We start from the raw sequence: 17,124 nt of genomic DNA, 5'->3' as shown, positions 1-17,124 counted from the left end.
GGATTCACTGATTTTATAGTAGACAGAAGCAAGCTAGTTCTTTGTCAGGTAGAAGACATTATACCTAAAGGTTGCTTGCAGCAAATGCAACTTTGAGAAATGATCCTTAAAAAGAGCAGCCAGGGTCTTGCGTTCTTGGCATATCCAGCAAGAATGTGCAGGGATGCTCAGGTCTCAAGGTGGATTGCCTCTTCCAGCAGTATGTGGCAGAATTAAACTTTAAAAACTCATTTTTTTTTTTTTAGTTTGATGACTAAAACTCAATTATTTTGAGTTTGATGACTAAAACTCTAGCTGAACAGGTAGTAGCTATAAGCCCCCCCCAGTTCTACCTCCATATATTTATCTTCTTATTTTTTGGTCCTATCCAGGACATCTTGAAACACTCTTGGCTTATTTGATATACTCATTTACTAAAACCAGTTATTGTTATTATGAAGGCAGAGAACAGAAAACAGGGCCCAATTTAAGAAAGTTACTGGTCTCAGTCTCCAAATCTCCTCTAATCTTCACTAGCTACTGCCACTGCAAGGAGCTGTGGTTATGTTTTAATAAATGAAGTTCCTTGTTCCTATGGCACAGTTACATTTGCTATAAAAATTGAAGGGAATGATAGGAACCATGAAAAAATAAGGAACAAGTCGTGTAATTAATGGTGGGTATAGGAAAAAAAAAGATTGTTTATTGATAATTCTTTTAAGTAAGGAGTTTGCTTTCTTAAAGGAATAATTAAAATAGAATTTGAAATTAGAAATGATCTTAGGAATATTAAATCTTAAATCCAGGCTCCCCATCTTATAGGTTAAAAAATTGAGACACAGGATGGTCAAATAATTATTCAAAATCAGGTTTCTAGTAACAGAGTAAAATGATGGAGCAAAGTTAGATTATTGTGATAATCACATGCCCAGTATGGGACTGTTCCCCCCCTTAACTAGAGCAGTTTATAGGATTCAGTTAGTAAATGTTGAATTACTTTTATGATTGAATAAGATCTGTTCTCTGTTCTCAAAGAATTCATTTGCTAGTAGAGCAATAAGAATTCAATTTGTTAGCTACCATTCTAGCACCATGTACAAATTGCATAGATTAATTCAAGGTTGGGGTAGTCAGGGAAAGTTTTATAAAGGTACAGATGTTTGGGTTAGGTCTTGAAAAATTACAAAGAAGTTTTTATGCAAGGATGGAGGCTTGGCATTCCAAGCAGAGGGAAAACCACATGCATTTGCATGGTGAATAAAAGTATACAAAGTGATCAAGAAATGATCAGTGGTTTGGCATAGCTGGATGTAACTAGATTTAAAAATGGAATGACAGGTAGAATACAGATTAGGAAAATGTTAGATACCATGTTAAATAATTAGGATATTTCAGGGAGAAAACTGACATTTTAAGGCAAGTTGGCATATGAGGTATAAAAGAAAAAGATTGGTTCAGAAATCAGAATCAGTTAAAAAAAGTGATGTCACAAAAGCCAACTGCAGATAAAGAATTGAGAAATATGGTGTATGAAGGGTAGCAGAATATGCCTCCTCCAAATATGCCATTTTGATATAAGGATTATTTTGAGTGGAAGGCATTTTTTTTTTATAAAAACAGATATAAAGATCTCTGCCTCTTCCTATTTGTCTAAAAGCAGGACATAAATTTGTAAAGGTGTTTCCCCTCCCCTCTGGACCAGGAAGTACAGAAGTTGGTCTCTAGAATGAAAATGGAGGAACCTATATAACAAACTTTACTAACTAGCACTTATCTTCCTTTAGTTTCTCCTTATGAACTTCCCACTGTTTGCTGTTCTAGAAACTAAGTCCTTTTTCCTTTTGTTAATATGCTATGTAAGTCCAAGTTCTAACCAACCTTTGAGTTATCCACCACTGAGTATTCCCATGTGTATGCATGATGTACATGTGAATAAACTTCTGTTTGTTTTTCCTTTGTTAGTCTGTCTTTTGTCAGTCTAATTTACAGGACCACAGCCAGGAGAACCTAAGAGGATAGAGGGAAAAGGTTTTTTCCTCCCCTACAGGTTATAAATACGGTCAAATGCTTTTGAAAAGAGGTCAGATAGGATGAAGACTAAAAAAGGTCCACTTTATTTGGAAATGAAAAGTGCTTCTTTGGTGCCTCTTTCTGAGCAGTTTCAGTAGTGTGTGAGAGCAGAAGCTAAGTAGCTATATGTCAAGGGAAAGATTTAGATGTGAGAAAATGGAGACATTTGTTCATGTATTTTTATCTTAAAACTGAATAATGAACAGCTTCAATCATATTCTGTTTCAAGCCTTCAGTCTTTACCAACTAGATACAACAGATAACTTTTCTTTTCTTCTGCTGCTTCTNCTTTTTTTTTTTTTTTTTTTTTTTTTGGTATGGCTCTCCAATGGGTTTTCCTGTTCAGACCCACCCATTGGTCAATGGTCCACAGAGGATAAAAAGCTGTACCTCATGCTGAGAAAAAAAGCACATTCTCTAGCACAACTGTCACTCTTTTCCATAATGGCCTTACCCAGCCTACATTCATTTTCAATGTAACATTTTTTTTTAAAAACCTAAATAGAGATAATCTCTATTAGCACATTAGTATTATAGATAGAATCCATGTGATTGCTGGCCTTTATCATAATATTGCTAGGAAATATTGGAATATCTTATCCTAAATATTTATGACATAAGTTTTATGCATAAATGTTTTTCTTTAAGAAGCAATTTATATATTTACTTAAATGATTATGCATTTTGGAAAAACCTGGAAGGTCTTGTTATTATTTCTGAGTGTTAATGTTAACTGAAATGTTAACACTGATTCTTTCTTAGTGTTGGGATTAGATGAATATGTTTAATGTTCTTATTTTTACATAAAAATACTAAGAAAGAAGGTATTTCAAAATATTTAGAGTCATAAATGTCAGATTCTATTTTTATTTTTATTATTTTTTTGAGATTCTATTTTTAGTCTGTTATTTCCCAGTAGGACTGATATATTTTGTCTATATATAATTTTAAATTATAGTTTTGAAATTGAGGTTTGTAGCTGGGTAAATTTCAAATTCTTCACATTATTAAAGCAGTTGAATGGCTTGGGTTAGAACTTCCATGTGAGAATTCTTGTGTATAAATTTAGGGAATTATAGAGTTTAAAATACTGATTTTTGAAGGGGAATTATAAAGGTGAATGAATATATCTCTAGCCTTTGAAATATAGTCAATCTCCAGTTATCTGCATATACAGGAGACCATCCTCTTCTCGGTGGGGGTTTCTCCGACGTGTTGGGAAGCTACCACTGCCTGGATCCAGTTGAAATGGGTTCCGCCTATCTTGCTGGTTTTTAAAGCCTCTCTCTCTCTCCCCCCGCCCATGCAAATGGGTGGAATTGCTCATCATCCATGCTTCAAACACAATCCTCCTTGCCATTAGCAAGGATAATAATCAGATGAATAGAGGTTGGGAGATTAAATTCTGAATGACATTGGCATTCTAAAATTGGCTGTCATATCTGCAATTCAAATAGCGTCTACTTTTTCTTTGTTATGTTAAAATGAAATTAGAAATAATCTTAATAGCCAAATAAGTTAGCCTATGGTTATAATAATTTCCTTAAAATTAATGAGACACTGATTTCAAACAGTAGACCGGTGCTCATTTTCATTTAGACAGTTTGAGTTTATTTTTATCTGTTTTATTATATGGGATTTGTTAAGCTTCACGGTGCAGCTCTAAAGAAGGGAGAGAGTAGAATCCTGGGGGCATGAAGTAGAGAGAGAAAAGATATGATTTTATGTTGGAATGCAAAGAGTTAGCTAGAGTTTTCTGAAGAAGTGAAATCTAAATAGAGACTGAAAACATGAAATGTTCAGGCTGGAAAAGGAATTAGGAATTGAGAGGGTGGGGAAGAGTGTCCAGGGAAAGAAGGCAGTATATTTGAAGGTATAGAGGCTAGAGAGAGCATAGCTAATTAGTGAAACTGGTTAAAAATAATCCATCACAACTGCCACCATCAACAACCAAAATTCTTTATTTCAAAGATGAAGGAAGCATGGCCAGAGGAGAGACTGCAGAGAGATTTAAGGATGTACTGAAGGATTTTAAGCAAGGTAGTGACCTGATCAACTTCATATTTTACAAATATCACTGATATTGCAGTGTATGGAACAGATTGGTGGGGGCAAGAATTGGCACAGACAGGCTAGTGAGGAGACTTGGAATAATCCAAGTAAGAAATAATGGTGGTGTTAATGCGGAAGGAAAGAAATTGGTGGGCTCTTGAACTATTTCAGAGATAATAATAACTCTTGGAGATCAATTAAGTAGATGGAATAGGGAAAAGGGAGTAATTGAGGTTGACTCTCCTGTTTCTAGCTTGGCAGCAGTCGGGACGGTGATTCTCCCTAGGAGGATGGGGATTTTGTTATGGTTTCCACCCCATGATTGGATGAAGTGAGATAGGAAAAAAGGAGTTTGGAAGGAAGAGAATATTCATTTCGAGAAAGACCACTCACTCATCAAGAAAACGTGGAGCGAGAAAGCCAAAGCTACTACTGCCATTAGCTCTTTCTATAGTCCATGGTTGTGGCTTCTTATAAGAAACCCTTTGTTTTATTTGTTATATCATTTTATTTTTATAACAGTATATAAATATTATTTTCCTTTCCCCTTTTTAAAATACAGTATCCTGCAGTCAAATAGTGTTAGATCTAAAAGGACCTTGGGAATTATGATTTCTCTCCACAGGTGAGGAAATTGGAGCTCTGAGAGAAGACTGTATGATAGCTGTGGAGTGACAAAAGTAGTGAAACCCAGGTCTCTTAATGGCCACTTTATTGCTTTTTCCACAGTAACTAGCCAGCTCCACATTGATTATTGTGTTCCATTAAAACAAACAAGTGAAATTGAAGACTTGATAAAAGAAAAATATCATTATCACAGAGGAAAGAAAAAATTGCATAAATAAATATATTGTTTACCTAACATATTTTTTTGGTAGTATAGAATTCCATTTTAGATAACCAGGGTTGCAGAAATTCAGTCCCTTCTCAGTATTATCTTTCCTATCTTTCCATTGACCTTCCATCCTGATGAACCTGGAAGGGTTAAAAGTCAGGCAGTCTGGTCTTAGGTTTGGTTTTATCTCTAATAAATTGATGAACTCATTCCACTTCTATTGACCCCATTAAAAAAAAAAAAAAGAAAAACTCAGATCTCGAAAAATAAGAATTTGGGACCAGATTCTTTTAAAATCCTTTCTTTGGTCTGTCTTTATCATTTATGTTTTCTGTCACTGGTTGTCTTACTTTCTTCCTTAGACTGCTTCTCCTTCTTCATGGCAAATAGGAACTATTTATTTATTTATTTATTATTTTTAAAGATTTTATTTATTTATTTGAGACAGAGAGAGACAGAGAGCACAAGCACGGTGGGGAGGCCAGACGGAGAGGGAGAAGTGGACTCCCCCCTTGAGCTGGAAGCCCAACATGGGGCTTGATCCCAGGACCCTGAGAGATCATGACCTGAGCCCCAGGCAAATGCTTAACCATCTGAGCCACCCAGGCATCCCCCAAATAGGAGCCTTTTAAAAAACCTAGGTACAGTAAGTCAGTGAGGTGTATGTCCAGCGTAGTCCTTTTTTTTCTTAAATATTTTATTTATTTATTTGAGAGAGAGGGAGCTCACGTGTGATGCACAAGTGCAAGGGGGTGCTGCGGGGAGGGGCAGAGGGAAAGAATCTCAAGCAGACTCCCTGCCAAGTGTGGAGCCCTCTGGGGCCACAGGACTTGGCGTAAAGTGGGACTAGATGCAGGGCTTGATCTAACGACACCAAGATCATGACCTGAGCTGAAATCAAGAGTCAGATGCTTAACTGACTGAGCCGACCAGGTGCCCAGGATAGTCATTTTATAGATTAAATAGAATAGGACCAGATTTTGGTTTGTTCTGTTAGCAACATATCACCATATTTACTTTCCTTCTTTAAAAATAGGCCTTGATCAGGAAGAGAAGCAGCAGAAGAAAGTATGAGAATCTGGAGTAGATGGGGGTTGGATGTAGGGTGGGTATAATGCTGTGGTTTTCCAAGTAGAGAGAGGACACCCTAGGAGGTATGCGTGTTGATTCACTGGGTTTTGGAGGGAAAATATTGGAACTTCTCTTTGTATATATTTTTAATTTCTTTCTTTGCAAAATTCTGCTTTTGTATATATCATAATACATGACACATCAATAGAATATGTGCATATCATTTATAATGAATACATATACATACATATTGTGAGAGTGTGCTTCAAGATGTTAAGCTGACAGAAGGATATGCTTAAACAAGTTTGGAAACCATTGGTGAGGAATTTGCAAAAAAGACAAGTCAGGGGCATCAAGATAAATATTATGTCCTTAATTTCTCACTTTTGGTTATTGTCTTCCCTGGAAATGAAGAGAAGAAACTTAAAACAAAAATAACAACAAACAGCATTTTGATGGCAGAATTAATTTTAACTGACTCTTTAACTTGTTAGCATTCACCCATAAAAGTATTTAAGAATAATTTTATTCTTGTTCTTGATTTTTGGGATTATCAAATTGACTCAGTATAATTTAATTTATTTAAACTTTACAACTGAAGAGGCAATAGTAGATTGCATAGTGTTTTAAAAAGATTTGGCGAGGAATTTTTAAGTTTTGTGTTTTTCAGTTTTTTCCATTCATTTTATTTTATTTTTTCCAATTATTTCTCACAGAATAAGACCACAGCTTGCCAAAGAGAAGATTGAAGGATGCCATATTTGTACATCTGTCACACCAGGAGAACCTCAGGTCTTCCTAGGGAAAGATAAAGCTTTTACTTTTGATTATGTGTTTGACATTGAATCTCAGCAAGAGCAGATCTACACTCAATGTATAGAAAAACTGATTGAAGGTTGTTTTGAAGGATACAATGCTACAGTTTTTGCCTATGGACAAGTAAGTACCAAATTATTTTCATAGAAGCTGTAACTTTTCAGAAGTGTCAGTTCACTTGCACTTTTATTTTTGTTTCTTGAACTTATGTTATTAATATCAAGCATGCATTTTTCTTTGTTCTGTTCTTTTACTCAGACTGGAGCTGGCAAAACATATACAATGGGAACAGGATTTGATGTTAACATCATTGAGGAAGAACAGGGTATTATCTCTCGTGCTGTTAAACACCTTTTCAAGAGTATTGAAGAAAAAAAACACACTGCAATTAAAAATGGGCTTCCTCCTCCAGATTTTAAAGTGAACGCCCAATTCTTAGAGGTAATAGTATAATTGTGTCATTAGTTTCCTTTATATCTTACCCTTAACACCATAACCCTTATGATTTTATACTGCCAGTTTCTAGTATAGTATTTGGCACTTAGTGCTTAATAAGTAACATTTGAGTAAATTAATTTTAGGTAATAGGTCATGGTAACAACAGATAATAAGTAATAAATATTCTTTCTTGTTAGTATTAAAAATTATAAACACTTGACCAGAGCCCATAGAGTAAAATAATTAATATTGTTTATTTCAGACTCTATCTTATAATTACTGTTGTAATGTAGTCAGACTTACAAAGATCTGGGAACTCAGCAGCTAAGAAGGAGGGAAGATGTGCGGAATAATAGGATTGAGGCTATAGTAGCACTAATTGGGCTGCAGAAGCTGGTATTGCTACAAGGATAGGCTTATGTTTTATGCAATGTCCAAAGGTTGGGGCAGGTTTGGATTAATTTAGGGCAGTCTGGTCTGGTGGGAGGAACATGACAGTAAGGGGACATCTGGGATTTGAGCAATATTGCAGTTAGGTGGATGACGATGTTATAATTCTGGGTGCTTGGTCCAAAGAGTGTTCTAGTCTAGTTCTAGCTTGGATCGCCTGAACTAATCATTTTAATCATTGATGAAATAGTTTGTTCAGCATTATATAGCACAAAATAGAAAACTTAATTCAAATTAACATCAGTTATCTTACTGCTGATTTTAAGGGACATCCCAATTTAGTAAAAACTAAGAATAATGTAGCTATGTACTTCTTACCAAAAGAAAGTTAATTAGTGGTGAAAAAGAAAAGAAACAGTGTTCTTCTGCCTTCCCTTTCACCATCCAAACGTTGTTAGGCATTGTGACTTCAAGCTATTGATAGAAAAATAGGTGTCTGCATTCTCTTCTAAGGTGTAATCTTCTTTGCCAGTATTGATACTGAAACACTAATATCATTGCTGACCTTTGAAAAATACTAAGTATTAATTTTTAGATACATTAAGAAAGGTTGTGGGACAATAGGAAATATTTTTAGCTGAAGTAGTAAAAATTCTTAAAATCTTCCCTAAGCTTTGGATTTGTCTGCATTTGGTATTCTTAGTTTACTTATATTTGTAAATATTTGTTTATCTCTTATAAATGATTAACAGTTCATTTTAGCTAGTTTTCAACACATTAGTCATGATTAAGTAATTTACTGTTCTTACTTTTATGAAGAAATCTGGCATTTATTTGTATTTGTAATAATAATTGTATCATTCATTTTTATGTGTTATTTTTAAAGAAATATGTTATTTTGAAGATGTTTTAAGATATGTTTGAAAGATAATATGCAATTTTTGTTAATAGCCATGAGGCAGTTTCTGCTAAAATGAAGCTTATAATAATTCTTTTTGATAGCTATATAATGAAGAGGTCCTTGACTTATTTGATACCACTCGTGATATTGATGCAAAAAATAAAAAATCAAATATAAGAATTCATGAAGATTCAACTGGAGGAATTTATACCGTGGGAGTCACAACACGTACTGTGAATACAGAATCAGAGGTGACATTTATGTTAAAGTTAAAATAGAGCATATTTGGCTGTATTTAATAATCAGCTTTACTGATAGTTTACTTAAGATCAAGAATGAGATTTGTATTCTCATGTGTAATATGGAGTTAAAATCTTGTCTTCTTTCCCCATATTTTTTATGTCAGGATTTTATTATCTACAATGTCAGGGTTATGATAAAATCAGTACATTTATCATAGCATGAAAAGAATCTAAGGCAATGTATGTATAGTTTTCTTTCACAACTAGAGAAAGAGAGATCATTGAAGGTGAAGGATGAGACCCCAATCCTTTTGTTCCTTTTGCCGTCATGTATGTAGGATAATACCATGGTTCCTAAAGGGAAACTATTAAGAAAACTTACAGAAAAGTATTTCAAGAGAAGATATACAGAAGGGCCCCAGCAATTCAAGTTGCTCAGTTTGTTCCCAAGTGTTCTACTGTTAACAGTTTTGGAATGGAAGCTGCAAATGTCAGCAAATGACAAACAATGGAATCTCAGTTTTTTCTCCTATTAAAAAAATAATACACTATTATACTGAGAAGTTCAGCTCAGAAAGTGCCTGTAATTAAAATAATATGAAAATCCACATCTTTTATAGCTACCTAATACGGTAGGTTTTGACCATTAGCTTAGATTTCTGATTGTATGGTGTCTTGTTTAAATATTGTTCAAGTAAAATCTTTCTTTTCCTTTTCCAGATGATGCAGTGTTTGAAGCTGGGTGCTTTATCCCGGACCACAGCTAGTACCCAGATGAATGTTCAGAGCTCTCGTTCACATGCCATTTTTACCATTCATTTGTGTCAAACCAGAATGTGTCCTCAAATAGATGCTGTGAGTTTTTAGTTCTAATTTCTTTCCTTCTTTCCTTCCTTCCTTCCTTCCTTCCTTCCTTCCTTCCTTCCTTCCTTCCTTCCTTCCTTCTTTTCCTTCTTTTCTTTCTTTCTTTTCAAGATTTTTTAAATTTATTTAGCTGAGCAGGGAGCCCGATGCAGGACTCTGGGATCATGACCTGAGCTGAAGGCAGACACTTAGCCGATTGAGCCACCCGGGAGCCCCTTTAGTTCTAATTTCTTACACTTGTCAGCTTCATTTTCCTAAAAATCCACATTAATCCCAGGACAGTACATTTAAGCCAAATTTAGTTTGGCTAATCATTCCTTTTCCTAATGAGATGCTTCTGATTGTATTTAAACTGAAGCTGGCCAACTATGTAAGATTTTGAAATTAAAAAGTGGATATGTGTCTGCAGCAGCCAGAAAGCAAGCTGTGGCTTGATGGTGATGGATGTAGTTTACCGAGACCCTTTGCTTTGAAGACTCTGTGCCTTACAGGTTTCTCTTCACCAACATAAGCAAAGCCTCAGTTGATGACAGCTGGTTTCTGACTGGCAAGCTTCTTTCTACCTTTGTCTAATAAGCTTATTGCCAGTAGACTTTTTTGCATTTACATTTATTTGGCTACTTGCCTCTTTTTGAATATTATATGTATTAAAATATATTTATATTTATATTTAATTACTTAATATATGTATAATGTATATATGTATAATGGGTGGGGTGAGGATATTTAGTGTCACATTAATAAAATATTTTTGATGATTATTATACATTAATATATGTATAATGGGTGGGGTTTGAGGATATTTAGTGTCACATTAATAAAATATTTTTGATTATTTTCTTCAACTGCAGGAAAATGCGACTGATAATAAGGTGATTTCTGAATCATCACAGCTGATATTTATTTGGCTACTTGCCTCCTTTTGAATATTATATGTATTAAAATATATTTATATTTATATTTAATTACTTAATATATGTATAATGTATATATGTATAATGGGTGGGGTTTGAGGATATTTAGTGTCACATTAATAAAATATTTTTGATGATTATTATACATTAATATATGTATAATGGGTGGGGTTTGAGGATATTTAGTGTCACATTAATAAAATATTTTTGATTATTTTCTTCAACTGCAGGAAAATGCGACTGATAATAAGGTGATTTCTGAATCATCACAGCTGAAATTTATTTGGCTACTTGCCTCCTTTTGAATATTATATGTATTAAAATATATTTATATTTATATTTAATTACTTAATATATGTATAATGTATATATGTATAATGGGTGGGGTTTGAGGATATTTAGTGTCACATTAATAAAATATTTTTGATGATTATTATACATTAATATATGTATAATGGGTGGGGTTTGAGGATTATTTAGTGTCACATTAATAAAATATTTTTGATTATTTTCTTCAACTGCAGGAAAATGCGACTGATAATAAGGTGATTTCTGAATCATCACAGCTGAATGAATTTGAAACCTTGACTGCAAAGTTTCATTTTGTTGATCTGGCAGGATCAGAAAGACTGAAGCGTACTGGAGCTACAGGCGAGAGGGCAAAAGAAGGCATTTCCATCAACTGTGGGCTTGTATGTCCTTTTCCCTTTTGTAATACATAATACCCAAGTGGAAATCCTTCATGTGCTGAGCTGAGAAATGAAAGTTATAGTAAACTTACAAACTTAGGAGTAATGCCCATTATAGGCTTTCTTTCTTTAAAACATTGCAAATTTTTACATGTGTATAAATTTAGTTGGATTAAATTTTATGATATATGCATAAAATAATATATATAGTAGAAATGATTTTAAGAATTCTGCCCACCTTTAAAAATAGTCAAAATCAGCATTTAACATTAAATATTTCATGAGATGACTTTCAAAGTAGGTTATTTTGATAACATTTTATGACAATCATTTTATTTTGGGAATTACAGCCAATTTTTTAAAAAAGTAATGATTGTTTTAAAATGAGAATTTTCCTGTATTATATTAAGAGTTAATTTTAATACCATGCTACCTAGTGGTGTTTTTGATTGCAAAACACCTTGCGTTTGCTAGTATAATTAATGCTTTCATTATATGGAAGAAAAAGTTTTAGGGCAAGTTTTTGTATAACAAACCTTTTCCTATTGACTTCATTATAAAATTGGACGTTTGTTCCTGCATAAATGTAATGGCATCCTTAAATTTCTGTGATGCAAATAGCATCAGGGCTTGTGTTCTCTGCTTTGCTTTCCACCCTCCCTTCCTAGATCTGGGGACTCTAATCAGACGGTCCTATTTTACTATTGCCCAGCTCCTAGATGATTGTAACTTTTCTGGTGTGGAAATTACCAACCAAGGCTGAGTAGAGAGAGCCAGACTTCCCAACTCCAACACCCATCTTGATGCTTATGCTATGGTTCAATATTGTGTTGAAGGGAGTGACCTGGATCCTAGACATTGTGTATTGATCTGAATTTCTTAGAAGATAAAATCACAGTGGAATTTTCATTTGTGCTGTCGGGAAAAAAACAAAAGCCATTGATCTGTTTTCTTGTTGAAGCCACTGAAACATGTTCAGGTCTGTCTGGTAAAGTTTCAGTGTGGCCAGCGATTAAAACTGAAGCTTCTCTGGAGAAGGACAACTAAGACAAAATGTGATGCTGATGTCAGTCTCTGCAGGATCCGTTGGTCCTGACAAAGACATGGTTTTAGCTGTTTGCATTACTGACCAAGGTCTAGGTTAGTGCTTATGCTGTAGGTGCCAGTTCAGTGTGGTAGGAAAAACCGTAGAAGTGTCAGGAGGACTGACTAGAGACTTCTGTAATTTGACCTACTTTTTAAATATTGGATGAATAGCACATATTCATTGTATTTCTAAAGATAGCGATACTTGTGTTAGCAACATCTTGTTCAGAGAAATCATACTGATATTTTTATTATGGTTAAAGAAAATTTTGTTTTTCCATAAGGAAGCTATATTGCTATAAGAAAGTTTCATGACTTTGTTAAACTGCCTACAGATTTTATTTCTTCATTGAGTTGAGAAGAATTTGAAACATCAGTTGACAATTTTCTGAGGATACAACCTGATGCTCTGATAATTCTAGGGATGGTTAGTTGGTGCCAGTTTTATCACATTTCTATTTTTAAAGAAAATCTCTGAATAGAAGTTTAGATACTTGTGAGTTATGGGTGTATTATAGTACTAAATTTTGAGTAGTGTCATTTTTTAGTAGTTAATACAAAAGACTTTGAAGTATACTTCATATCTCAAAATACAAATGTGAAACAAAACCAGACGTTCTCAATTCTGTCATGTCTCCAATTTATTCTTTATAAGCTTTTTTATTTAAGAGTATTATAATTACTAAAACTTTATTACTTCCTTCTCTTTCTCTCTATCAGTTGGCACTTGGCAATGTAATAAGTGCATTGGGAGATAAGAGCAAGAGGGCCACCCACGTTCCCTATAGAGATTCTAAGCTGACGAGACTGCTACAGGATTCCCTTGGGGGTAATAGGTATGCATAAATGATTATCCTCCATATTCCTGAATTTCACGTACTCATTAATTTTAAAGTAAATTTGTGAAGTGATTTATAAGAACTTTTTTTATTATACAGCAAACTAATAAATGAGGGACTAATAATTTTTAAGTACCTAGAATGTGTGAGTCCTTTTGTATGTGATTATTTCACAAAATCCTTAATACATCCCCTGTTGTAGGTGGTGTTGTTTCTATTTTACAGATAAGGAAATTGAAATCCAGAGGTTAAGTAATGTATTCAGAGTCACTTAGCTTGTAAGTGAATTTCATAGCATGTACTTTTTCTACTATATCACAATTTCTGCTGTAAGGGCTTGGCACATAGCCGATGCCTAATAAAATTTTGTTGAAAAGTACATGTTGTCTTCTAAGTAATTACAGGGTAATCAAATATTGATGCTTTTTACAAAGTCTCCTAAATTTTTTTTTTTAAGATTTTATTTATTTATTTGAGACAGAGAGAGAGCATGCATTAGCATGGCGGGGGGGGCGGCGGGGGGGGGGACAGGCTCTCTGCTGAGCAAGGAGCAGACATGGGGCTCCATCCCAGGACCCTGAAATCACAACCTGAGCTGAAGGCAGACTTAATGGACTGAGCCACCCAGGCACCCCAAAGTCTCCTAAAATGTAACAGTTTTTTACATATGGAAAAACTTTTTTTTTAAATGTCAATTGAATGAAATACAGGATGTTTGCTGTTTATTAACTTTGCCAATATCACTGATATTCTTTTTTCCATACTTCACATAATTCTGATCTATTTCATCAGCTAAACTCATTCTTTTGGTAATTAATTCCTTTTTGTAAACATCAACATGTTGGCTTTACAAGTGAAAACATTTTTGGCATTTAAATTCAATCATAGTGTAATGTAACAAGTTACAGACAACCACAGTGAATCTATTTTACAGTGTTTTCAAAGGTCTGGCACATTTATTGGAAAGATTATTAGATGCTATAAAATGATCTGGTAATTACACTTACAGAATTCCTTTTTGAACAGCTATTCAAAGAATTTTGATAATATAAAATCTATTTAGATTTAGGAGTAAAGTTTTGTTTTACAGAATTCAACTGTAACTCAATTATTTTTATATTTCTTCCTTTTATGTAAAGTTTGCATTGTCTTAACTCATTCTTTAAGGACATTCTGTGTATAGGTACAATATTGCTTGCATTGTTGCATATTTCTTCTCCTCTATATTTTCATGCTGACCTTCAGTATCAATCTGGGTCTTCCTATAATGAGACCAATTTTTGTTTTTTAAGCCAAATATAAAAGTTTGCTAAATTGTAGATCTTTCCTATATTTATTTCTTAACTATAAAACAAAGCAGAGATGATAAATGTCCTCCCCTTACAAGTTTTAATACTTTTGAGTACTTTAATGGTTCTGAAAGTTTGCTTGCCCTATAAGCAGTCTAAGATATTTGCACTGTGGGTCTTGAATTCCTCTGGAGTTTCAGATTGGCTATAGCTAAATTGAGATTGGCTACAGTCTCAGACGTTCCTTATTCACTTCCTTACTGAGTGGTAACTCTTCAGCAGAAAAAACCTCTTCTAATTCCATCCTTAGTGAGTCTCAATTCCTGCTTAAAATTTTGAAATTGAACTTCTGTTTCAAAAGTATTATACTTTGCATAACCTTTAGAGAACAGAATACCTTTGTATTGTAAAGTTTGTACAGATTACTATTAAAAGAAAAATTAGGGGGTGCCTGCATGGCTCAGTCGTTGGGTGTCTGCCTTAGGCTCAGGTCGTGATCTCAGGGTCCTGGGATGGAGCCCCTGCTCAGTGGGGAGTCTGCTTCTCCCTCTGCTGCTCCCCCTGCTCGTGCTCTCACACCCTGTCTGTCAAATAAATAAATGAAATCTTTAAAAAAAATTAGATAAAAGATATTATTGGAAATAAACTGTATCTATTTATGTGCATAACTCAGTGACTTTTGTTTTCTTAACCAAACTGGCTTTCATAAATTTGTAATGTTTAATATAACATCACAACAAATTTATAGCAAAAATTCTGAAAAAGACAGAAAAATGTAAAGCACAGATAAAAATCAATTATATTTCTGTTCCCTACAAGTAATTACTGTTAACACTGTGATGTATTTCCTCCCTAATGTATGATATAATATGATATATGATATAACATAATAAATATTATATAAGATATATACCATAATAACCTACTTAAGTGATATGGTTTCCTTTAAAACAGAATTGTGGTTTTATATAAACTTTAAAAGTAAACAGCTTTAATATTTTCTTTGAAGTTTTCATAAATACAACCATTCTTGAAATTCGTATCTTTGGGTTTTTATTTAATACGTGATCTTTTCCCTATACAATAAATCTTAGCTCCTCTCATTCCTGACTTTCACCATCTCCTTAAGCACTTGATCCTAATGCTTCTCAAAATATTTGTGAAGGGCATGTTCTTCTACCCCACTCCCCAATTTGTGGTGGGTTAATACTGTGCGTGACTATACCCAGCCTGACCGTTTGTGACTTCCCAGGTAAGTTTGAAAACACTTGAACTGCTCTGTACTCCTTTCAATGAGATGAGATCATTGATTACAGCAAGTTCAAATGTTGTAAAAGTGTAAAATGCTTACACTCAATTTCTGTACTTATTGTGAGCGTGTAACAAATATTAGACTCTCACCAAAATGGGGACTACACTTTGAGTAGTCCCGTTCTTGAATCAGTGTCCGTAACCATCACTCTTAACTTGATTACCTTATTTTCTTCATCAAAAGAGAGAGCTAGAGATGCATGAATTATTTTTTTTTAAGATTTTATTTATTTATTTGAGAGAGAGACAGCATAAGCAGGGAACAGGGGCAGAGGCAGAAGGAGAGGGACAAGCAGATTCCCTGCTGAGCAGAGAGCCCTTTTATACGGGGCTTGATCCCAGGACCCTGAGATGGTAACCTGAGCCGAAGTACTGACTGAGCTACCCAGGTGCCTCTTCATGAATTATTTTAACTTTCTGATCTCTAATAAGTAAATATTATGTATACGTGACACACAGCACAATTACTAATGACCTACTAGATCCCAATATTGTGTTATACAAAGTATATTAATGAATGAAACTTGATGATCCTTATCCTCTAGGAGTTCAGGGTCTAAGAGTTGGGGTCTATAAAATTTTAGTATAATAATAATAATAATATCAACAAAGAAGAGATTCACAAAGGATATGAGGAAAAGAAAGAGAGTAGGCAAATCGATGGTTGAATTCTTGGACTAGATGGTACCTGTGTTGAATCTTGAATAATACTAAGAGTAAATACAGATGAACAAGCATTGTTAAGGGTTAAAGATGGGTGGAATGGGACCCCTTTTTAAAGGTTTACTATGAGTGCTGTGTTGAGATTATTGGGGGAAGGTGGCATGGACTATCATGCTACCTGGAGGCTACAGGTTAGGAGGCTAGGAGGCTACAGGTTAGAATTGATGGGCATGAAATTCCTACCAGGGTGGGTAAATTAGCTCCTTAATTGCAGTTCCTGTACATTTTCCAACTAGTGTGTAAGTGCTGATTATAATCTCCATGTCTGTTTCATTGACAGAATAGCTGGGGCATACTAAGCATTTCACTATCCTATTCTTTGGTTGTCAAAGCAAATCATCTTGACTATAAAGTACTGTTTTCCATTTTTATCTGTGTAATCTGGCCCAAAACTCTGGAAATTTGACCACTCAGTCACAGATGAGGTTTTATATTATAAAACATGTGGATTTACTAAATAATTCTTCTTGTTCCGATGATAGAATTTTTTTGTAAATTTCTTTGCTGACGCAAAAAATCAGGATACAAGTAGGGCACCTGGGTGGCTCAGTCGGTTAAGCATCTGCCTTTGGCTCAGGTCAGGATTTCAGGGTCCTGGGATTGAGCCCTACATCA

General features: G+C 34.3%; 1 protein-coding gene across 14 annotated transcripts in view; it reads left to right on the top strand.

The window, feature by feature from the left end:
* The window catches only part of KIF21A (kinesin family member 21A), a 153,192-nt gene that overhangs the window by 70,656 nt on the left and 65,412 nt on the right, over positions 1-17,124 (top strand). For all 14 annotated transcript variants that reach the window (XM_019808793.2, XM_019808792.2, XM_019808791.2 and 11 more), the window contains exons 2-7: positions 6,724-6,946; positions 7,082-7,264; positions 8,654-8,803; positions 9,515-9,649; positions 11,097-11,264; positions 13,068-13,183. In XM_019808793.2, coding sequence (XP_019664352.1) covers positions 6,724-6,946; positions 7,082-7,264; positions 8,654-8,803; positions 9,515-9,649; positions 11,097-11,264; positions 13,068-13,183 — 975 coding nt within the window. The remainder of the gene's footprint in view (positions 1-6,723; positions 6,947-7,081; positions 7,265-8,653; positions 8,804-9,514; positions 9,650-11,096; positions 11,265-13,067; positions 13,184-17,124) is intronic.

The sequence above is a fragment of the Ailuropoda melanoleuca genome, chromosome 16, assembly GCF_002007445.2.
Source record: "Ailuropoda melanoleuca isolate Jingjing chromosome 16, ASM200744v2, whole genome shotgun sequence".
Taxonomy (NCBI): domain Eukaryota; kingdom Metazoa; phylum Chordata; class Mammalia; order Carnivora; family Ursidae; genus Ailuropoda; species Ailuropoda melanoleuca.
The sequence above is the reverse complement of the archived record's forward strand: the minus strand, read 5'-3'. Positions and strand labels throughout refer to the sequence as shown.